General features: G+C 55.5%; 2 protein-coding genes across 8 annotated transcripts in view; one reads left to right on the top strand and one right to left on the bottom strand.

Moving 5' to 3' along the window:
* DRC3 (dynein regulatory complex subunit 3) overlaps positions 1-15,833 on the bottom strand; it is a 43,111-nt gene extending 27,278 nt beyond the window's left edge. The window contains exons 1-5 of the mRNA XM_071210277.1: positions 15,653-15,833; positions 14,941-15,082; positions 11,313-11,488; positions 8,477-8,593; positions 4,996-5,162 (exon numbers count right to left, since the gene is read on the bottom strand). Of these exons, the coding sequence (XP_071066378.1) occupies positions 4,996-5,162; positions 8,477-8,593; positions 11,313-11,472 (444 nt within the window). The 5' untranslated portion in view covers positions 11,473-11,488; positions 14,941-15,082; positions 15,653-15,833. The remainder of the gene's footprint in view (positions 1-4,995; positions 5,163-8,476; positions 8,594-11,312; positions 11,489-14,940; positions 15,083-15,652) is intronic.
* A 417-nt stretch (positions 15,834-16,250) lies between these two features.
* Positions 16,251-23,058, top strand: part of TOM1L2 (target of myb1 like 2 membrane trafficking protein) — a 106,802-nt gene continuing 99,994 nt past the window's right edge. For 6 of the 7 annotated variants that reach the window (XR_011646762.1, XR_011646761.1, XR_011646760.1 and 3 more), the window contains exon 1: positions 16,252-16,434. Coding sequence is in view for 4 of the 7 variants with exons in the window: in XM_058283342.2 (XP_058139325.1) it covers positions 16,383-16,434 (52 nt within the window). In the remaining 3 variants the exon portion in view is untranslated. Of the gene's footprint in view, positions 16,435-23,058 lie in introns of all 7 variants that reach the window. The other variant, XM_004453250.5, reaches the window with a different exon arrangement.

Genomic DNA, 23,058 nt, shown 5'->3' with positions numbered 1-23,058 from the left:
AGAAAGGGGAAGCGGACTTGGCCCAGTGGCTAGGGCGTCCGTCTACCACATGGGAGGTCCGCGGTTCAAACCCCGGGCCTCCTTGACCCGTGTGGAGCTGGCCCACGCGCAGTGCTGATGCGCGCAAGGAGTGCTGTGCCACGCAGGGGTGTCCCTGCGTAGGGGAGCCCCACGCGCAAGGAGTGCGCCCCGTAAGGAAAGCCTCCCAGTGCGAAAGAAAGTGCAGCTTGCCCAGGAATGGCACCGCACACACGGAGAGCTGACACAGCAAGATGATGCAGCAAAAAGAAACACAGATTCCAGTACCGCTGACAACAACAGAAGCAGACAAAGAAGACGACGCAGCAAATGGACACAGAGAACAGACAACCAGGGTGGGGCAGAAAGGGAGAGAAATAAATAAATAAATCTTTAAAAAAAAAAGGCGAGAAAGGAATAGGGGGAGGACAGTTGAGGGGCCTGGTGGGGTGACCTTTGCACCAAGGCCTGGAGGAGCCAGCGGTGGAAGAGCAGAGTAGAGCAAAAACGGCACAGGCCAAGTTCCTGCGGCAGGAACTGGAGAAGGCCAGGGAGGCTGCAGCGTGGGGAGGGGTCCGGGGAGGACAGCTGGAGAAGAGGCTGGGGACAGGCAGGGCGGGTCCCAGGAGGACCTCGCAGGCTGTGCTAAGGGTTCAGGTTTTGTGCTAAGGACAATGGAAGCCACTGGAGAGTTTGAAGTGGGTGTGTGTGGGGGAGACGGGCTTTGATTTAATTTTGAAGAGACCCCCCCCCCCCACCCAGTGAGATGCCATTTTCCATCCTTGAGGCTGGCAAAGAGAGGGGCGTTTGGTGGCCCGGCGTGCTGGCGAGGCTGAGAGCAAATAGGCTTCTCGACTTTACTGGTGGGTGTGTGAAGTCTTCCCACTTCTCCAGAGGGCAGTTTGGCAAGATCTATCAAAATTAAAGTTGCACAGGAATTCCACCTCCAGGGATATCTCGGACAGATGGACTCACCCGTGTGCAAAGTAACCCCTGCTCACGGGTCTCCGTTAGCGCCTGAGTGCAAAGTCACGAGGCCAGAAACCGCCCTGCTGCCCAGCTCCAGGGGAGTGGAAAACGCGTCATGTCATACCCGAGCAATGCAATGGCCCAGGGAGCAGGGGGAGCCTGAGGATCGGGGCTGAGCTGTGGCCCGCCCTCCCCTTCGCCCCAGAAAACCATGTTTTGGGACTCAGTCTGCATTCCTGTGGGTGTGAGCCATTTTAAATGGGATCTCTTGGGGGGGTGGTTTTAGTTATTTGGCCTTAACCAGGACGGGTCTGAAATCCTATGCCCGGAGCCCTCTATATGGGGTGGAGTGAGGAGGCGGCCGGCACCGGAACCGGAAGGGGAAGGAGAAGGAGAAGACGTCGTCGTGGAACCGAGGAACCCCGGATGCACTGGCCAGCCAGAGCCTTCCAGCCCCCGAGGCCACGAGCCAATAAATGCCTGTGGTTTAAACCAGCCCTCTGGGTGATATTTGTAATAGCCTCCAGGCAACAAACACGGGGCAGTCACACAAAATGTCCAAATAACAGGATGCTGGAAAGGCACACGGGCCACTTAGCAGCAGCCGCGGCTGCCCGGTGGCAGGAAGCGGGGACGGAGGTCGGGGTGAGGAGAGGCCTGTCGCTGCGTGCCCTGGGCGCCGCTACATGCTTGTTTTGAACATCATAAACAGGTATTATGAGCCTCATTAAAAAAAATGAATGAACAACAAGGAAGGCTATAAGTAGATGGCAAATAGATAGGGCAGATAAAAACTAAAACCGCAGACGCTTGGGTCTCAGAGGGAACTTGCAGGTATTTGTCAGGACTCCCTGGGCTGTATTTGTCAGCTGAGCCCCGGGAGCACTGACGGCCGGGCCTGGGGAGCACGAGGACCTGGGTCTAGGGAGCATTGACAGCCGTGCCTGGGGAGCATGGGGACCTGGGCCCCGGGAGCACTGACGGCCGTGCCTGGGGAGCATGGGGACCTGGGCCCTGGGAGCACTGATGGCCGGGCCTGGGGAGCACGGGGACCTGGGCCCTGGGAGCACTGATGGCCGGGCCTGGGGAACACGGGGACCTGGGCCCTGGGAGCACTGACAGCTGGGCCTGGGGAGCAGGGGGACCTGGGCCCCGGGAGCACTGACAGCTGGGCCTGGGGAGCACGGGGACCTAGGCCCCGGGAGCACTGACGGCCGGGCCTGGGGAGCACGGGGACCTGGGTCTAGGGAGCATTGACAGCCATGCCTGGGGAGCATGGGGACCTGGGCCCCGGGAGCACTGACGGCTGGGCCTGGGGAGCAGGGGGACCTGGGCCCTGGGAGCACTGACAGCTGGGCCTGGGGAGCACGGGGCCCTGGGCCCTGGGAGCACTGACAGCTGGGCCTGGGGAGCATGGGGACCTAGGCCCCAGGAGCACTGACGGCCGGGCCTGGGGAACACGGGGACCTGGGCCCTGGGAGCACTGACAGCTGGGCCTGGGGAGCAGGGGGACCTGGGCCCCGGGAGCACTGACAGCTGGGCCTGGGGAGCACGGCGACCTAGGCCCCGGGAGCACTGACAGCCGGCCTGGGGAACACGGGGACCTGAACCCTGGGAGCACTGACGGCCGGGCCTGGGGAGCACGGAGGGTCTGGGGGTGGATGGAGAAGGAGCGTCCAGCTCCACAGCCTCTGTGGCCCCAGGCCTGGGCCTCGGTGGGGACGCAACTTGGCTTCAAGGGCTAACAAATCAGAAGGAGACTGATTTACCCCCAGGCCCTTGGGTACTGGAAATCAGCAGGGCAGAAGAACCTGAAAGGCTTCTGAGCAGCAAGGTTTGGGGTGGGCCCTAAATCTGAACATTCTGGAATAACTCTCACTTTCTGTGCACCTACTGGGTGCCAGGCCCTGGCACGGGCACTTCGTTCTAATTGATGTAACAGTCACGACGGCCCCGGTATGTTCCCGTTTTGCGGACGGGGAGATGGGTACGCAGGGTTCTAAGTCCCCGGCCTCAGGTCCGACCGAGGCAGGGCTGAGGCTTGAACGCAGGCTGACTCCAAATCTCAGCTCTCTTCACCGTCTCCCTGGGCCTCCGTGCCCCCCTGCCCTGGCCTCCCCAGGCGACACAACCAAGACTCGGGGCCTGGAAAGGGGGCTGGTGGGGGGTCACACCACCCATGCTCCTTCCTGTCCAACACGCTGGGCAAACTTCTGCCTCCAGGCTTGGGCCCTGCTGGACAGACCCCAGGCTGGCCAGCTCACCCCCCAGCCTCGCCAGCCCCCCAGCCGCAAAAGGTCTGAGGGTGGCTGTGGGCCCCGAGGCGGTCCAATCGGATCTGCGGGAAGGACTTGGAGTGGCTGCTGGGGGGAGGGCGTCCCTCTCTCTCTCGCCCCCCCCCCCCCCCCCCCCGGCCCGCCAAATGGAGACAATAAAGCCTGTGGCCTTGGCTGTGACCCGGAAGAGATTCGGCCTCGAGGAGCTGCTGAGGACAGCAGAGCTGGGGGGCCGCGGGAGCCCGCGTCCTTGAGGCCTGCCCTCCTCGCCCAACGCGCGGCGTCCTTGCTGTTTGCAGCAAGTGCCCGGCCGGCGGGGGATTCCACCCGAGTGGTGACAGGCCCGTGTCCCCTCTCCCGAGACTTCCCCAAAGCTACAGAGCCATGGGGGGTCAGGACTGTGGATAACTGCCCCAGGCGCCGGCCCTTCAGGTGATCCGCCCTGGGAGGCTGTTCCCGACACTTCCGGGCCTGGCAGAATTGAGCACCGCCCCACCCCCGGGGCCTCAGAGCAGCCACAGGCCTGCAGTTGGTTCTTCCTCTTCCTCCCTTGGCTCAGGGCAGCTTCAGGAAATCACCTCCCAAGCCAACCACCGGCTCCCAAGTCCTTGCCCCAGTCCTGAGCTCAAGCCCGTGTGACTCTGAGAACTTCCGTTCCTTGCAGGCAACGCATCCTTCCTGGGGTGTCTGTGATTCCCCTCAAACCTCTCCTCTCTGCGGCTGGGTTTGAACGTGCTGCAGCTCAGAAGCCTTCCGTGGCTCCCCACTGCTCTCCCGTCTGGGCACAGGCCCCAGCTCCCGCCTTGGGGTCCCTCCCCCACTCCAGGACTTGGGTAACCTTGGAATCTTTAACCGACCCGGGCCGGGCAGGCCTCCTCGAGCTCAGCTCTCGGCCGTCACGCCTCAGGGACGCCTGTCCCTCCTGCAGACGGGCACGATTCTGGCAATCTCCTAATGAGCCTGAGCCAAGGTCACCTCTCCTCCCCTGGCGTTCTACTAGGAACCATCTCAGCCACTGCAGCTCTCCTTGGTGAGGAGCTTGCTCTCGCAGCGGCAGCGCCGGGCCTTCTAACCTCGTCCGGCTCCCGTGGCAGCCTGAGGTGGGGCTGCCGGGGCCTTGCAGAGGAGGAAACAGAGTCCTGGAAAGCTGAGGTCAAGCCCAGACCCCTGCCTGCCTGAGTTGGAAAGGAGCCTCGGGAGGGTGCCGGGCAGCTCCCGGGAGGGGCAGGTCCTCACGGAAGCTGCCGGCTCCCAATTGTCCATCACGTCTCACAATCCCAGGTACAAGCTGGGCCTGGCTGCCGGTGGAGCTCCGTGCCTGTCCCCGAGATGGCTGGTCTCTGCTGCCTCTCCCCCCGCAGGCCTTGATTTCTCGCTACTCGTGACCCTGGCTCCTTGTCCCCTGACCACGTGGGCGTGTGCTGGTGTCCCCCTTGGGGAGCGGGACTGGGTCTGTACCCCACTGAGCTCAGAACCAATGCCCCACCTGGGCGAGTGTGAGGCTGAGGGACGGAAAGGGACGTGGCTGACGCAGAGGCTGCCATCGGGAACGGCCGGACCCCGGGATGTTTTGCTGGGCCGAGCGCGGTATTTAAATGTGAGCAAGCCTCTCGCTGGACCCATCTAGGTGGCCCGGCTCTCCGCCCGCCCCGGGCCCCACCGCCAGCTGCTGGCCGCTGCCCTGCGGCCTCGGCCCTGCCCTCGGCCGGGGTCCCTGGCGCCCGCCGCTCACGTTCATCAGGTTGTCGATCTGGTTGTTGCCCAGCGACAACACCTGCAGCTTGGCCAGGGCGTCCAGGGAGTCGATTTTGGAGATGCGGTTGTTGAAGAGGCTCAGGTCCTCCAGGTTCACCAGCATGTCCAGCCCCTCGATGGCCTCGATGTTGTTGAAGGACAGATCTGGAAGGGAAAGGGCACCTTCGTGCTCTGCGAGCCGCCGACAAGCTGCCGGCGCCCGCTGCCCGGCGGCTGGGATTTCTTTCCCCTGGTGCCAACTCTTTGTCACCCTCTGGTTCTGCTTTATTTATTTATTTTTTAACTCAAATTGTAAATTTTTTTTTTTAAGATTTATTTACTCATCCCCCCCCCCCCACTTGTTGTCTGCTCTCTGTGTCCACTGGCCGTGTGTTCTTCTGTGTCTGCTTGTCTTCTCTTGAGGCAGGACTGGGAACTGATCCTGGGACCTTTTGGAGTGGGAGAGAGGTGCTCAGTCTCTTGCACCACCTCAGCTCCCTGGTCTGCTGCGTCTCTTATTGTCCCTCCTCTGTGTCTCTTTTTGTTGCTTCTTCTTGCTGCACCAGCTCTCTGCGTGGGCCAGCTCACCTTCACCGGGAGGCCCCAGGAATCGAAGCCTGGACCTCTTATATAGTAGATGGGAGCCCAATTGCTTGAGCCACAACCGCTTCCCTTGTTCTGAGTTAGAACCTGGCCCCTGTTCTGGCTGGAGACACCTGGGCGGGTGCGCGCACGTGTGCTTACTGGCAGGGCCGAAGCAGGGGCTCCCTGGGATGGCTGCTTTCATGAGTCAGGCAGTGGCCTGGAAGTGGCTGGGAAAGTATTTCACAGATGGGATTGGCAACTGCAACCAGCTGACTTTACGTAAAGGAAGCTGACCCTTCATCACGTGGGCAGGCCTCATCCGAACCGGGGGAGGTCTCCGGAGCAAAGAATGGAAAGCTCCAGAATGGAAGGCGTTCCACCCCAAGACTACACCCTCGACTCTTTCCTGAGTTCCCAGCCTAAGGAAATTGGCACTCATGAATTCAAGGTCACTCTCACTGGCATTTCCAGCCCCTGGACTGCTCTATGAATTTGAACTTGGCAGACCCCACAGATCACGGGAGCCAATTCCTTATAATAAAGCTCTACACACACACACACACACACACACACACACACTTATGCATATATGAACACGTACACAAGTATGCCTCGATCCTGCCCGTTGTTTCCTGGAGAACCCTAGCTGACGCCACCTCCCAGGGGACACAGGCATCGGTGTCCCCTTCCCTCACGCCAAGGGCCCTTGGGCACTAATTCCTCCCACCTGCTTCGCATTTGCCAGGATGTGTCGTGCCTGTGGGTCCACCCTCTGACAAGTGCCTGCCGCAGCAGCTTGGAATCTCTCCCCACCTTACCCATCAGGAAGCTGAGGCTCGAAGGGCTTGGCCATATGCCCAGACTGCACCCCCTTCAGCTGACCAGGAGGTGGCCGGGTCCACCAAGGTCGGCTCCCTTGATGTGGGCATGTCAAGTGTTTCCGGCACATTCCAGCCGGCTTGGGGTCCCCACCACTGGCTCTCAGGGTTGCTTGGGGTTGGGGACTGTCACCCTATCCTAAGAAATGAGTGGCCCAGAGGCCAAAATGGGACAATTTGTCCTGAGCTTGGATATAACGGCAAGAAATTCGTATTTGAAAGGGTGACTTGGGAAGGTGGGTTTAACTGCGTCTGAATTCAGCCTCCTCTGCACATCAGGGGGCTCTGGCAGGCGGCGCTTCCGAGATGCTGCTTCCTGCGATGACAGCCGAGCCATCCTAGCTCACGCACCTTTTCTAGGTCAGGCCCTGCGCCGGCACGGCCTTATTTATTCTTCCCAGCATCGGTGACACCCCCGTCTCACACATCGTGCAAAGAGGCCCAGGTTCACAGAGGCGAAGGTGCTGGCTTTCCCACTGGGCCACCAGGTCCGTGTTCCTTGGCTGCCTGGGCGCCAGGCCCGGAGCTAGCGCTGGGCTGGTAAGTGTCTAACAGCTGGGGGAAGGCCCTGATGGGAGGTGTCAGTATTTCCGTTGCCACCTTCGGTTTCACGCCACTGGGCGCGAAACTGGACAGGGCACATACAAAGCCAGTCCCCTCCAGGGGCCACCAGCGGGGCACCCAAGGGCCCCCTCGCCCCCGCTGCACCCCGGGTGGGCCTGGTTCTCTGGATCCTGGTTCTCTGGGCAACTAGCCTGAGGCTGGACAGAGGCCGGCGCCTGCCTTTGGCTCTCACTGCCCAGAGCTCTCTCCTGTTCACTGCCCCCCACACCTGGGAGTGCTGGGTCTCTACCTGTGGGCCGGCCCCCTCCTGTTTGCCCGTGCAGGGGCTCCAGGTGGTGAGGCCGATAAGCTCTGGCGACGGGGGAGACTGAGACTAGCCTTCGAGTTCGAGCTGGGTGAGCGGGCGGCGGGGAACACGGGCCACCTGTTTAGGACTAAGGGACAGTGGGGCCCGGTCACTTCCCTGAGCTCACGGCGATTCCAGGGCCCAAGAGCGGCAGGCCATCCAAGGGTGTGGCCAGGGCTGGGCTGACCGGGTCACCCTCGGCGAAGTCCCAGGCCCGTGTCTTCAACCCACAGGCCGACAGATGACCCTTGGAGAGCTCCGTGGGCTGCCAAGCCCAGGAACCAGTGCTGGGGAGGGAGGCCTGGGCCTCGCACAGAGGCAGCTGAAAGCGGTTTGCAAAATGGGAGGGGCTGTGCCCCCCGGGTTATTCCTGTTATCGGGCAGCAACCTGATGAGAGAGAAGCAGCGTGGGCATCAGAGTCAGGCAGGCGTGGGCGCGAGCCCCAGCTCTGCTACGTCGTGGCTGGGTGACTTTGGCCAAGTGCCTTCACCTCTCTGAGCCTTGGTTCCTCTGCTGCAGAGTGGGATTGTAGCCGATCCCGCTCTCTCCGGATCCTGGTGAGCGAGGTGAGGTGTACACACCACCCTCAGGCCCGCTCCTCTCCGCTGGGGGCCCGCCTCCGGGGAGGCCTTCCGTGGCCTGGGCAGCGAGGGGCAGCGGTCTGGGCTGGATCGGGGTCCCTGTCCCTCCCCCTGCTTACTTGCTGTGGCCTCCCTTGGCTCATCACCTCAGTGGGGGTGCTGGGAGGATCTACAGGCCGCGCGTGGGAAGCTTAGAGGATAGGCTTAGTGTATAGTAAGCGCTCAGCGTGCCAGAGCAGCTGAGACAGTTCATCCTGGTCTGACCTGGCCTGGGGGGAGGGGAGCACGATCAAGGTCATGGGCGATAGAGAAGGAGCCCGCGGGCGCCCCTCTGCTCCCCTCGCAGCCCCAGCGCCTGGGCAGGTGGGAGCTGAAGGTGCTCTGCGGTGCTGCGCCCGGCCGGCCGGGGCAGGCCCTGGGCCTCACACACCAGCCGCTTTCTTGCTCCGGGCTGACGGTGGGGATGGCCTCGGCGGGAGGCCGGCTGTGAGGAGGGCAGACACGCCGTCCGGGAGGGGCCTTACCCAGCCAGACCAGGTGCGTGAGGCTCTCCAGGCCCTCGATCCTCTCGATGATGTTGTTGTCCAGCTGCAGCTTCCTCAGGTTCTCAAACTGCCAGAGGTGGTCTATCCGGAGGATGTCTGAAACCACGGGCGGCGACCCCTCGGGTGGCCCCGGCCTCCGGTCAGGCTCAGGGTCAGCGTGTCGGAGGATGGGGTCGGCTAGTGCGAACGGTACAAAGGGCCCCCCGCCCCTCGCCCCTATTAGGGCACTGCCACCAGTTGGCTCTGCTGCTGGGGACACAGGAAGACCTAGCGGGGGTCGGCGGGGGCTCGGCCAGACCTGCCCAGAGCACGGGACTTGCCCGAGCTGCCCCCGTGGGGGCCGGGCTGGGGGGCTCCTCAGGACCCTGGTACAGTGGGTGGCACCGGGCAGAGACAGGGGGCCGTCCTTCTGCGCTCTGCCCCAGCGCGGTCTCCTCCGCTGTCCCAGATACCCGAGGCCCGCCCCCGTCTCCACGGCCCCTGCACCTTGCTCTCCCCACTCCCTGGCACGCTGTCCCTGCAAAGGCAGACACAGCTCCCTCCCTTACCTCCTTAAGCTGGTTTTTTTTTTTTTTCAATTTTTAATTTTATGGTGTTAACAGCTGTACAACATAAAATTTCTTCCATTTTAACCACTTTCAAGCACACAGTGGGATTTACCACATTCAACAACTTGTGCTACATCCTGGTTGCCCATTACCAGAACCTTCCACCACCCCAAACAGAAACTCTACCATGAAGCCTTGCCTCCTCACTCCCCTTCCCCTCGGCCTCTGGTCGCCTGTACTCTGCTTTCCATCTCTATGAATTTGCATATTCTAGTTATTTCATCTAAGTGGCATCCTCCAGTATGTGTCTGCGTGTGCCTGGCTTATTTCACTCAACGTGATGTGCTCACAGGTTCACCTATGGTGCGTGTTTTGGGACTTCCTTCCTTTTCAGGGCTGAGTGATATTCCGTGGTGCGGCTAGACCACGCTGCTGGTCTGTTCATCAGTGGATGGACACCTGAGTTGCATATACCTTTTGGCTCTTGTAAATCATGCTGCTGTGAACATTGGTGTACAAATATCTGTCCAAGTCCCAGCTTTCAGTTCCTCTGGGTATGTGCCCAGGGGTGGAATTGCCAGGTCATGTGGTATTTCTATGTTTAACTTTCTGAGGAGCTGCCAGACTCTTTCCTACAGTGGTGGCACCATTGTACATTTTACCACTTTACATTCCCGCCAGCAATGCAGCAGGGTTCTAAACCTTGTAGTCTTTGCTTAATCGTTGCCTCTTTGGGGAAGCCTCCTCCGACACCCTGTACCCCCAGCTATCCTTTTCTCCTTACCTGCTTTATTTTTTCCCATGGCCCGTATCACCTCTAGTATATAGTCTATTTTCCTTAGTTGCTTCATTTATTTATTCTTAAGATTTAAGCGTCCTATTGTCTCTCCTCTGTGTCTCTTTTCGTTGCATCATCTTGCTGCGCCAGCTCTCTGCATGGGCCTGTGCTCCTGCATGGGGCAGCAACCCTGTGCAGGGCAGCACTCTGCACAGGTCAGCACTTTGCGCAGGCCAGCTCGCCACATGGGCCAGCTTGCCCTTACCAGGAGGCCCTGGGCATCAAGCCCTGGACTTCCTATATGGTAGACGGGAGCCCAGTTGCTTGAGCCCATCTATTTGCCACTTGCATTTATTGTTTGTTCTCCCACTTGAAGGTCGGCTGTGTGAGGAGAGGGCTTTTTGTCTTTTTTCTCACAGTTGAATTCCTAGTGTCTAGGAGAGCACCTGGCACACAAAGGCTCTTGATACATATTGCCTGAATGCATGTGGGTGAGGGGGGTAAGGGGAGCAAAAGGAAGGGGGTCGACTACTAAATGCCCTCATGGTGTCAGCTGGTCTGCAAGCTGTTGGACCCTTGGAGGTGGGAAACTGAGGCTCCTGCACAGCCCTGCCTGCTCTGGGTGGCCAGCACCCCTGCAGAGCTGGGGCCAGCCCTGGGAGCCACACTCTGGACAGGTCGGTGGGCTGGTCCCCAAGGCCGGGCTGAGGCAGGACCTTGGTTTGTCCTGGGTCAACCAGATGACCTGGATGGTAGTAGGCCCGGGACAGAGCAGGCAGGTGAATCACACAGGTGGCTCTGCTGCAGCCTCATTTCCAAAAGCACCGGGGTAGGTGCCAGAATCTGGGCCCTGCCTGCCGCTCTCACTGCCTCGTATGCCCCCTGTGCCCCGACTTGCTGGCCTTCTTGGCTCGGCCTGGCCCTGGGTGGGTGCTTCTCCCCTTGTCTTCGCAGCCAGCCCCCTTCCTCAGACGGGGAAACTGAGGTGGAGAGGGGGTCCTGCTCCTGAGCCACGCCCTCCCACTGCACTGCCCTGCCCCTCCAGGGGGGCCTCCCTCCGCGTGGCCCCGTGCCCCGCTCTGAAGCTGCTCCCGCAGGCCCTTCTTCGCTCCCTGGAGGCCAGGTCCTGGCTGCCTGGGCCCATGCCAACGGCTTCTGCTTGCTGGGGACTCTCATTCCCAGGACACACATGTGGAGTCACGTGGCGGAAACAGCCCGGGACCTTTGGGGTTCGTCTGATCTTTTCCTCTCTACTTATTTGGAACCAGGAGTTTATGGAGATTCAGATGCCAAGGACACTTTCCATCTGCTTCCCAGAAGTGTTTTGTGTGAAAACAAAACAACACGTCCACATTATCCCCAGGCCTTCACACCGGGGCTGTCCCGTGACCCGCCTTAGCAAGGAATTCCGAGGCTCAGGCTCAGAGACAGGGCGGCCCCCACCTGGCTCCCGTGACCCGCCCCCCCGGGCCCCCCAGGGGATACGCACTCTGGAAGTCCAGCTGCAGGGCCAGCACATCCTTGAAGAGGATGCCCTCCTGCTTGGCCAGCTGCCCGGCCTCGTCCCGTGGGCCTTGCTCGCTCACAGCCAGCTTGAGCAGGTCGTCGTCTATCACTCGCGGCTCCATCGAGTCGCCGAGCCGGTTCATCTTGCCCGGCGCTACCCTGAAAAGCACCACCGTCCGCTGCTTCCTTCGCGGGACGACGGGGCGGGGCCAGGCCTCCCCGGCAGGTGCCGTGGGGCATCGCGGCGGCCGCACACGGCGGCCGCTGAGGTCGGCTTCCCTCTACCTCCCCCGCCTGGCCCCCCACACTACAGGCTAGTAAACGTCACCCCCAGAGGCCCCAGGGCCTGGCCTGACTGGCCGACAGCCCGCAGGAGTCCATCCCTCGGCCTCATTACCCCAGCTGTGCTGCCAGCCGGGCCCATTGCACTGGTGTCCACACTGCTCTCCTTAGCTTTGGGATCTCAGGTATCCTCAGGCCTTGACCCTGTCCTGGGCCTCTGGTCTCTGTGCCCATCCTCGTCGGGGCTTCCTGGTACCCACCACCGACCACGTCCCCCTGGCCTTCCCGGCCCTCAGCCGCCCCTTCTCTGAGAGCCTTGCCTCTTCCCCCCATCACCTCACACGCCAGCCAGCGCATGGATGGATTTCTGCCCCAAGCTGGCTCTTCTTCCTCCTGAGAAAAGCAGCCTGTCAGAGCTGGCTGCTTGAGCTGGGGAGGAACGGGAGAGCTGGGGGGCAGCCGGGCGCAGGGTCAAACAGAGAAAGCATGAGGGGCAGATGTATGGGAAGCAGAGATGAGCACCTGGGCGATCTGGAAAAAGAAAGACCAAAGCACAGGCAGAAAGACTGAAAGGGACTGGGGCTGCCTTCCCCCGGCCAGGCGTCTCATCTCTACTCCCAGCCCCTGCGGGAAGCCTGGCTGTCAGCGGGCTCTCAGTGGGTTCCAGGAGGGCTTCTAACTTCCTGCATTAAATTCTCTTTTACATAAGCTAACTCCAATGGGTTTCCATTGGTAATGGTCTGTGTTGCTTTGAGTCTTTGGTGGAGCCCAGAAAATGATTTTCTTAAATTGATCCACTCCTGTGGGTATGGGACCCTTTGGATTGGATTCAGTTGGCGGCCTTTGATTGGAGCGCTTTAGTGAGGCGTGACCCGGGGTGGGTCTTGGCCCTCGCGCTGGAGTCCTTTATCAATGCAGAGACACACAGAGAAAAAGGGCAGAGACAGAGAAAGCCTGATGGCTGGAATCAGCAGAGCATGGGGATACCGAAAGAGACTAATCATGTGCCTGATCGCCCACATCTGAGCTTGGAGAGAACAAGAGCCTAGAAGGGAGAGCCTAGAAGGGAAAGCAGAGACGTTGGTGCAGACTGGCTGCCATTGTGCCTTGCCACGTGGCCAGGGTCCGGTATTGCCAGCAGCTGACCTTTGGTGAGACAGCATCTCTGATGATGCCTTGATTTGGACATTCTCACAGCCTCAGAACTGTGAGCTTTTCAGCTAATCAATTCCCATTATAAAAGCCAACTCATCTCTGGTATTTTGCATTGGCAGCCGTTAGCAAACTAAGACATGGTCCACAGGGTTTTGGCTGAGATGCCGCAGGCAAAGGAGGCGACCTGCCCTGGGGGATCTGGTTAGTCACACTGTGGGGGCAGCCCCCGGACTACTGTCCCTTACTGCAGAGTCATAGCCCTGGCAAGCTGGGGCACCCACCTCCTTCTCACCCTCACCAACCTCTCGTTAGGAACCCAGAAGGCCTGGGCTTTGCATGAAGGTATATTCCTCCGTCCGTCTCCTAGAAATGCCCAGATTCTGCCTTCTGACCACTCTGGAAACTCAGGTGTCCCCTCTGCCTTCCACCTGTTTCTCACCTTCTGGTCTTTACATTCCACCTTTGCCTGCAGGCCTCCCCGACATCCAGGCCACTGGGGCTTCCTGACCCTCTTGTCCTACCTGCCATGCAAGTCCTTGATGCTGGACAGTCCCCCCATGTCCCCTGTCTTTTGTTTCACCAGGCACTGCTAGAGAGAACCCTAACATCGGGCTGGTGGTGTCCATGGCAAATTCAGAAGGGCCCGGTCTTAGAGGCTTCTACTGCCTGACCAGTCTCTTCCCTCCTCCCCCACAGGGAGGCAGCTTGGGCACACTATGTGCCCCCTGATGCTGGTTGGTTTACAATCAAACAGTCTGGGCCTTTAACTCTCCTGCATCCTTTGATTCTGCCCCAGAAGGCGGCATAGCCCTCCTCCCCCTTCTCTACCTGGGTCCTTCAAGACCTTGGTCTCTTTTTCCCCCATCTCTCCACTCTCTGGACATTGGCTCCTCCTCCTTGGGTTGATCGAGTCAACCCCCAGAGACGTTTCTAGTCCTTGCCTCTCTCCATCTCAACAATCATCTGAGATGGTTTCCTCTAACTTATCATCCATTTGCCTTGGGGGAAATTTCAATGTGCTGTATTCGGCAGATGCCATCTGCAACGTGGTTGTGCTTTTTTTTTTTCTCAAAGAAAGATGCTACCCTTTGGGAAAAGGTTCTCATTTCAAAACTTTAACTCACTTGCTCATCTCACCCACTTTGCTCCATCAAGGCAGAGCATCTGCGACAGATTACGCTCACTTCCAGACAAGCACGGTAATCACTATACAATGTGGAATAGCCATTACACACACCATGTGTTACACACACCATGTGTTAAGCACACCAAGGCAGGCTTGGAATGCTGACCATGCAGCCTTTGGGAACTCACACTACCTGTCCAAGCCTCCCGTTTCCCACCTTCCCTCCCTCCAGTTTTTAAGGCCCACAAAACTGCTGGACATCATTCATTTCCACACACATTTTTATCAAGTACCTACTATGTGCTGTGAATGACACAGATCTCCTTCCCTCAATTCCAGGCACAAATTAAATAATCCTACAGATATTTAATCACAAACCATGCCAAGACTGTAGGGACAGGAAAGGCAAGGAACTAGGAGAGCACACGTTATGGCACCTGGCCTGGGCAGAGCAGACAGGGCTGAGATCTGAAGAAGAACCGGTAGGAATGAAGAAAGAGGGAATGGCCTAGTAAAGGCCCAGAGGTGGGAGAGAAAAAGACACATTCCACGTTGGCTGAAGTGCTGTGAGGTGGGAGAGGCCTGCAGGACTTTTATTGTTATCCTAGGGTCCCTGGGTAGTTCCCAGCACTTTCGAAGGGCAAGGACGTGATCATATTTTAATTCTAAGACATTCATCTTAAAATTAGTACTGAGGATGGCAAGAACAACGAGGCAAGAGCTAACGAGGGTTGATGGTAGATTGTTGATTTGAGAAATCTCCAGAAACTCAATTTCTATGTTGGTCTAATCTCCCTGGGTCTGAAGATAAGACAGCTGAAGCTGATTAGAAAGGCTAAGGAAGCATGTCCAAGTCTAGACGGCAGAGGCAGGAGAGTAAGACGCCAGAGCAACTTTTTCTTAATTGGGACTCAATTGTGGACTGTCACAGTCACAGCTCACATGGTTTCTCACAATTGTTCTGGGTTGGGGGCGAGGCCCACATGCTCCTCCATCAAGGGGATTTTATCAGTAATTTACCACCCAACCTGGGTTCCTGTTGACTTGCCTTACAATAGACTGGTTGATGAAGACCAGTGGTAGGAAGTGTGCAAAGCAATCGAGAGGTATCCACCACTGTCTATGCAGTAGCTTCTTCTGCAGGAACAGATCCAGAATCGTCCTGGGAGACAACCTGGGATCAATTGGATCTGAAAAATATAAACCCCATTGTCCATGAATTTACAGGAAGCAAAGCAACCAACCACTTAATTCTGTGTACTAAGTTACAGTTATTTAATTACACATCTGCTCTGGAGGCCATTGTTCCCTTAATTCTGGAATCCTAATGCCCTTATTTCCCAGATAGGGAAACTGAGGCCCAGAGAGAAGGAACTTGTCCCAAGTTCCAAAGCACCAGGCTGGAGAATAAAAATAAGAAAAGAAATAACTTAATGAGTGTTAAGAGGTCGGATTTGATGGTTAAAGCCTATAATTTATGAGTGGACTGGTGCCTTTCCTTTGAGGAAAGGGATCAGAGCTGGAGGCTGGGGGATGCAACCCTCGACCCCTTAAAAATCCCTTCTGGGCCAGTTCTCTGGGGAAATACTCATTTAGTTGTTTTGTTGTTGTTGTTTTCGTTTCCCCTCATCCAAAGGCCTGAAAACACAGGACTAAAGTGCTTTGAGCGCCTCAGGGCGACTGTAAAGTGGCTGGCAAGGACTTGGGTACTCATTTCACAGAAGAGAAGGGCCGGGCAGACGTCTCAGAATAAAAGGTACCAGGAAAGAGGAAGGCGGGGTGCTGCTTCGTCCCTGCGCGTTCTCTTCTAGCTCGGGCGCCCAGCTCTCACCGTCCCTGCGCAGGCTGCCGGCCTGAGCTCAGCGCAGCCGACGCGTCGCCGGGTTGCTAGGGGAACCAAGGACCGCCACTTGGTTGCTAAGGGGGAAGTCAGGAGGTGGACTTCCTGGGTGAAAGTTGGTGGACCACGTGACCGACTTCTGGGCGGGGACCCATTCCCAACACCAACCAGCCGCAGAGAAAACAAACGTTTTTCCAATGAACACTTTCTACAGGCGGGGTTCCTCGTAGCCCCACCTTTTCTCCATCCCTCCCGTGGAGATTGACTCATCTGTTGCCCAATAACAATGAGGATTCCCTAGATGGACCACTAGGTAGATGAATCAAAACGCAGAGCTCCCGTTTGGAGGCGGGCAAGGGGAGGTACCGCTGAGCCAGGCGGAGACTCCAGTGACGTAGCTCGCCCCTCGGCCCAATCGGACGCCGCTGGGTAGATGGGGCTTCGTGGAGACCAATCGGACGAGGTCTGTGCCAGGAGCTGCCCAATAGAAGCGCGACAGAGGGGAGGGGCCAAGGGCCCAGCGCTCGGCGTTCCTGAGGGTGGGGCGGGGGCAAGTGTCAGTCAGGTCCGGAGCGCGGCTGGGGACAGCGGGGACCGCGGCGGCACACGGGGGGTGGGGGCCGGCGCCGGTGCCGTGTGGTCCACCCAACATGGAGTTCCTGCTGGGGAACCCCTTCAGCACCCCCGTGGGACAGTGCCTCGGTAAGGCCGCGCGGGGGGCGCGCGACGGGGCTCCGGGCGGCGACTGCTGACGGGAGCTGGCGAGGGCCGCGGGCCTCTGCCAGGCCCCGGGGCCGCCTCGCGGGCGCCTGGGATAGCGGGGCCATCCCACGGGCACCCCACGGGTGAGGGGGGCGCGGGGACTCCCCGCGGGCGACTGGGCATCCTTGTGGGCAGGCCTCTGCCCGAGGCTCTCCCCGCCCCGCGGTCGAGCTGGGCCTGCTCCCCGGTGCCGGTGCCACCTCATGGGTCCGGTGCCGCCCTGCCAGCTTGGACTTGGCGATGCCTGGCGCGACCTTATCCATCAGAGCCCACTTCTTCTTGTCTCTCCTCGAGGTGGTGCCAACTGCTGTTGGAAGATGCCTCTGTGCCTCGCTGCCCCCGCCCCCAGGGCCCGGCTCTCCCAGCCCCCTCTGGGGGATGTCACTGCAGTAACATTCCTCCCTGCCCATCTCTCTCCACCTTGTCCCCCCTTTCCCGTACCAGCAGCCCTCAGACTCCGCACCCTCCCAGAGAATGCCCCTGCTCCAAGACCTGCTTATCTGAGCTGCAACTCGCTGGGCTGGAGGAGGGAATGTAGTGGAGGGGGAGTGGGATGGGCTTGGTTCTTAAGAGGGTGATAATCCTGGCAGGGGGGTGGCATGCCTGCCATGCCTCCCAGGAAAGAAGGGAGACGGCGCTATTTAATAAGAGCCCTGGACCGGGCATCAGGAAGACTGGACTCCAGCACTGACTTTGCCAGTGACCCTTCCTGTGACCTTGTGCAAGTCACTGCCCTTTCTGGTTTGAAGTTTCCTTGTCTGTCAGTATGGTGTTTGGAGGTGTAATGTGCTAGGAGCCTTCAAATTCGAAAGTTTTGATGTTCCGTGTAGCAGGTATCTGCACATCGACTGTTGCTCTCTGCCGAATTCAATTTGCCAAAGCGGAAATCTTTTCAGTAGCAGGATAGAGAGATTGGTACTCGGGAGGGAGTACCTGTTAATTCTATCCGGCACCAGAGATAACTAGTACCCTGGATAGGGAAAGCCCAAGTCAAGGAGATCCAAAGTGGCTGCTAGCAAAGGGGTTTCCTTACCAAGACAGCAGCTCGCCTTCTTTCCCAGAGCAAGGACTCATGCCAAGGACCAGTAAAGAATGTTGATTGGTTTCTTTTACAACTGGATGCCTCCTGGTTAATGGAAGGACTGGTAAGACATCTTTTAGGAGGAGGGACTTTTGGTTTCCTTCTAGCCCTGACTGGTTTAGCAGCAGTGATTTGTTTACTCCTCTTTGTTTGTGAATTTCCAGCTCACTTTTCAAGCTTTAGTGGGACCTGTGAAATTATTAGGGCCTCTTCTATTGGCTAACTGGCATTTGGATGGCTTTCTTTCCTTTCTGGTGAAGTGACTTTTATAAGGGATGATGGGCTCTGGGTTCTGGAAGAGTCTTGTCCCACCTTTATGATATTTTGTCCCCAGCTGCCCACTGGAGTATCTTATTCTCAATCACCTTTCTGCTTCCTCATAACCTTTTCCACTTTTCTCAGGTGTTCTGTCATTGCAGCCTTATCCCAAAATCACATCTCAGTCATCAGTGAACTCCAGCCAGTTAATGGAGAGAGCATCAAACTTTGGGGGATTTTTTTCCCCTTTTACATCTTCCTTATAATAGGAAACTCTATGCCCTTGAAATGCATAACTGATGAGAGGTGGAAGTTAAAATATGCAAATATAAGGGATGAATGGAGGGCTATCTAGGGAGTGCAAAAGCAAGGAAGCTTCTATCTGGAGAACCTGAATTGAATTTTGGCTCTTCTGATTTATTGGCTATGTGCCTCCAGAAGGTGTGTACCCATCTCTGCTTATCTATTTACTTATTTACTTGTTTGTTTATTCCCCCCTCCCCCCGTTGTCTGCTCTCTGTGTCCATTTGCTGTGTGTTCTTCCCTGTCTCCTTGTCTTCTCAGTAGGTGGCTCCGGGAACGGATCCTGGGACCTTCGGAAGTGGGAGAGAGGTGCTCAGACTCTTGCGCCACCTCAGCTCCCTGACCTGCTGCATCTCTAACTCTCTTTCCTCTGTCTCTTTTTGTTGCATCATCTTGCTGTGCCAGCTCTCTGTGTGGGCCAGCACTCCTGCGTGGGGCAGTACTTGGTGCAGGACAGCACTCTGTGTAGGTCAGCTCGCCACACGGCCCAGCATACCTTTGCCAGGAGGCCCTGGGCATCAAACCCTGGACCTCCTTCCTATATGGTAGAAAGGAGCCCAATTGCTTGAGCCACATCTGCTTCAGAGAGAGAGAGAGAGAAAGAGAGAGATACAGAGGAATGAGGATTAAGTGAGATAATGTATATAAAACATTAAATAGAGCCTGGAACATAGTAGCACACACTGTTAACAGCAGAGTAATTATTCGGGTGGAATTTACGGTATGGGGAGAATATGCTGAGACCACTTGCCCATCTGTGAAGGAAATGAACCTTCCAGGCCCCAGCACCCACCATCCTTCCTAAAAGACGCTTAACCCTTAAGGGAATGAAGGCTCCCCAGTGCTATTTAGCTGATAGGCAAGGCCTCTGGGATTTCACAGTTCAGCTCCATTCAGTTCAGATAAATGTCTGGAGGACGGAATGAGGTTCTCATGTATATTCTGTACTGTTGTGACAAAGACTTTTCACAGCATTTAGTATTCTTAGTTTTTTGTTTGTTTGTTTGTTGTTTTAGGAGGTTCCAGGGATTGAACCAAGCACCTCATGCGTGGGAAGCAGGCGCTCAACCACTGAGCTGCACCCTCTTCCCTCTTAGTATTCTTTTAGAGGAGTGTGCCAGGGAGAAGCGTCACTTGTTGTAGACAGCAGGGGAATTAATATTAACCACATATGCCACCTGGAGGGGAGGGGGTACAGAAATAAAATAACAACAACAAAGGTAATTATGATTAAAAGCAGCAGTTACAGCTTGAACAAAGCAATTGCCAGACCATCAGTTGTTCCTCACAGCTACTTTGCAAGGTTTTATTGTTCTTCCTGCTTTAGAGGTGAGGAAACTGAGGCTCAGAGGAGTACAATGACTTGCTGGGAAGAGAGAGAGCTGGGAAGCTGGGATTTCCTACCTGGTTCCTGCCCTCAAGGGTCTCACAGTTTCTGGAGAGAAAACTGAGATGCAGAAAATAATGAAAGTCTGTAGGTAAGCGCTCAGTTGAGTCATAAGGATTGTAGATGCTGTAGGAGTTGAGAAGAATTCAGAAGAGGCTGAGCAGTGGGGACTGGCTTCTCTGAATCTGCGGGCTGTGAAGGATGGAATGACTTCCACAGGCCCTGGAGAGAAGGCTGACCTGGGCTGGGGACCAGTGAAGGAGGCAGGAGGTGGGCGTTTTTGTGGACTGAGTAGAGCCGAGGCGGCTGTGGTGCTGGAGGCTCGCAGGGTTTGAACCACAGGTGACACGCCTGGTTCCAGGGGGGTGGTGTCCCAGGCTACATTTTTCCCACTTTAAGGTAATGATTCCCTACAGCTGCCTGGGACCTCATACCGAAATAGTTCAGTCAGTCCATACACAAGCATCGGTGAGCAAAATGCCTCGCGCCTAGGGAGCCTTCAGTGGAGGCAGTGCCCTCCCAGGAGGGTGACGCTGAGCTTCAGACCTTAGTCTGAGTGGTGGCTAGGGTACTGACGACCCTCTCCTGCCTGCGCCTCCTGCGGATGCCCTCAGTTGGTGCTGGCTGGTTGAACACTCTCTGCCCATCTTGAAACAGCAATCCATACCACGGTCCACTCTAGAATTTCTTGCGTTCCTTCTGGAAAGTGGTTCCTTTCCAATGAGAGCAGAGAGAAAGAGAACAGTGATGTGATAAGTTAGGAAGTATGGCGGAAGAAAGAGTACTTATTTTTATTTCCTGATTTTCTTTTCTAAAACAAGTTTCAAAATGTTACTGTCTTAATCTCAACCCTCTACAACTGCCTGGCGTTGGATGTCATACATTGTGAGTTCTGTGCACCAGCTCAAAGGGTCTTTGTAAATGTTTGCAGTTGGCGGGAAAAAGTTTTCAGATAATCCTCTTCCAAGAGGCAAATTTAGATAGAAAGATCAGTGAGTTAGTAATTAGTTAAGCCTAACCAGAATACTGGGGGAGGGGGTGAGAAAGAGACTCATTTATTCTATTGGCGATTCTGCTTGAATAAACATGTGAGACACAGATATTCTGTTGGAAGATTTGTGTTTGTAGGTTCTGTGATGCCGAACATAAACCACTTCCTAATGTCCTGTGAATGCTGGGGAAATCTGGGCTGGGCATTCATACCAACCGCAATAGCTGGACTGATTGCCGTAGCATTTGGCAATCCACAAACCCCTTTTGCTTCCATAGTTTTATTTATTTTTCCCAACTCTGTGAGATATACAGGAAAAGAAATAGAATTAATAGTAAGCACTTACTGTATGCACAGGGGATCTCATTTAGTCCTCAGGATCTTTAATTAGCTGGGTGTTACTGTCCCTTATCACTGATAGGGAGATTGGGGCTCTGAGGTTAAGAGCCTGGGGCAAGGTCAATGTCTAGAATCTATTCCTGGGCCAGGACTCATTCTGCACTGCCATGTTGCTTCTTGTGTTCAGAACTCAGGATTCAGAGACATCAGAATCACCTGGAGGGCTTCTTAAAACACAGATTGCCAGGCCCGACCCCCAGACTTTCTGATTCCATAGATTCTCTGTTGGAGCCTGAGAACTGGCATTTTTGACAACTTTCCAAGTGAGCCTGATGCTATTGGTCCAGAAATCACACTTTAAGAATACAATTTCTGCTTCTTTAGTCTCTTCCTTATCTTCCTTCAGACATTAAATTTGGGCCTTCTTGTGGACAAACTATTAAGTGTGATTATGTAGAATTCGTTTCTTCATTCAGTGGCTCTATATCGACACTGTGTACCAAGCTAAGCATTTACCAGGCCTTTCAGTCTACTGAGCAGCTGAGACAGGGACAAGATTGAGTGGATAAATGCAGTAAGGGAACAGGGAGGGGAGGGGCCACCTCCAGCAGTAGTAAGGATAGCTGAAGGTGGTCAGGTTTTATTTTTTGGCTTAGGGCTATATTACTATGTGCCAGAGACCCGAGTAGGTCCTTTAGAAGTTCCAGTCATTTACTTCTCACAACAACCCAGAGGAAGTTACTGTTAAGACCTCCGCTTTGCAGGTGGGGACACTGAGGCAATGAGAATTTACTCAACTACCTAAGGTCACACAACTAGAAGTAAGGGCACTGGGGTTTGGACCCAGGCATTCTGGCTCCTCAGCAAGGGAGGGGTGGGGGAAGCACGGTCCAGAAGCACCGAGGATGATGGCAGGTTCGGTTCATTAGAAATGGAAAAGGGCTGATAGGATAAAATGTAAATCATAATGTAAAATCGTAAGATAACTAAAAATTTAGAAAATTGTATAATTTAAGATATAAACCACAATGTAAACCCAAATGTTACCTTGTTTGAAAGCTATTGTCTCAATATCTGTACATCAGTTTCAATAAATATAGTATGAATATGTAAAAAGATTATTGCTGTGGAAGGGAAAAGGGTTTTATGTTGGATATGTGGGAGTTCTGTATATTATATATATGAATTACTGTGATCTAAGACTTTTGTGAAGATAAGCTTAATAACTAGGAAAAATAAAAGAAAAGGAAAGGACGTAGACACTGAGGAAAAGATGAAAGTAGTTGCCTTGCCAGTTTGCATACAGGGCAACACTTATTACAGTGATGGAAGGCAAAACATCAAAAACAAAGCTTTTGCATTTAAAAAATTTTTTTGATAACCCAATTTATTTTTACCTTAATTTTTCTAAATTAATATGTATTCTATATCTAACCTTTAAACTCATCACTATATTCCATTTTACTATTAATGGAACCTAACAATATATTGGGCTTCACTTTTGCAGAAGTTTTGGATCACAGAGAGATTCAACAATGGCAGGGGAGGAATACTGGTGTGGGATGTTATTGACAGGGGACACATGGTTGGCAGGGAGTTCTCCAGGGCATATATCTAGGGTACATAAAAATGTTTGGATATTTTCATAGTGGTTACAATTAAAAACAACAACTGAGCGAGTGCTGAGTTCCTAGCCAGGGGAGCTCTATCACAGTCCCTAAAGGAACAGCAACAATCCCCCAAGTGCAACGGCAAAGACCAAAAAAGAAGGAGTGTCCAACAATGAGCCCTCGATACTAATGACTATGCTTATGAGCCTGTGCACCTGAAATAAGAACAAGGCTAGAGCTGCAGGGTGCCTAAGAGTTACCTCCTGAGAGCCTCCGTGTTGCTGAAATATGACCAGTCTTGAAGCCAAACTTAGCATGTAAATGTGTTGCCTTCCCCACAGCGTAGGACATGACTCCCAGGGATGAGCCTCCCTGGCGCCAAGGGATTACTACCAAGTACCAGCTGATGATATAACTAGAAAATGACCTTGAATAAAAGGGTCAACTCGGACCAGCAGAATATCTCAGTCTACATATAATACCAGGAGTTAAAAATGCTTTTTGACCTGAATCAAAGGGGGAAATGGAAAGGACAAATGAGTTTATTTGGCTATGAGTCTCCAAAAAGAGCCATGACGTTATCAGAGGGGTTGCC

Source organism: Dasypus novemcinctus, chromosome 21 (genome assembly GCF_030445035.2).
Source record: "Dasypus novemcinctus isolate mDasNov1 chromosome 21, mDasNov1.1.hap2, whole genome shotgun sequence".
In the NCBI taxonomy this organism is placed as follows: domain Eukaryota; kingdom Metazoa; phylum Chordata; class Mammalia; order Cingulata; family Dasypodidae; genus Dasypus; species Dasypus novemcinctus.
The sequence above is the reverse complement of the archived record's forward strand: the minus strand, read 5'-3'. Positions and strand labels throughout refer to the sequence as shown.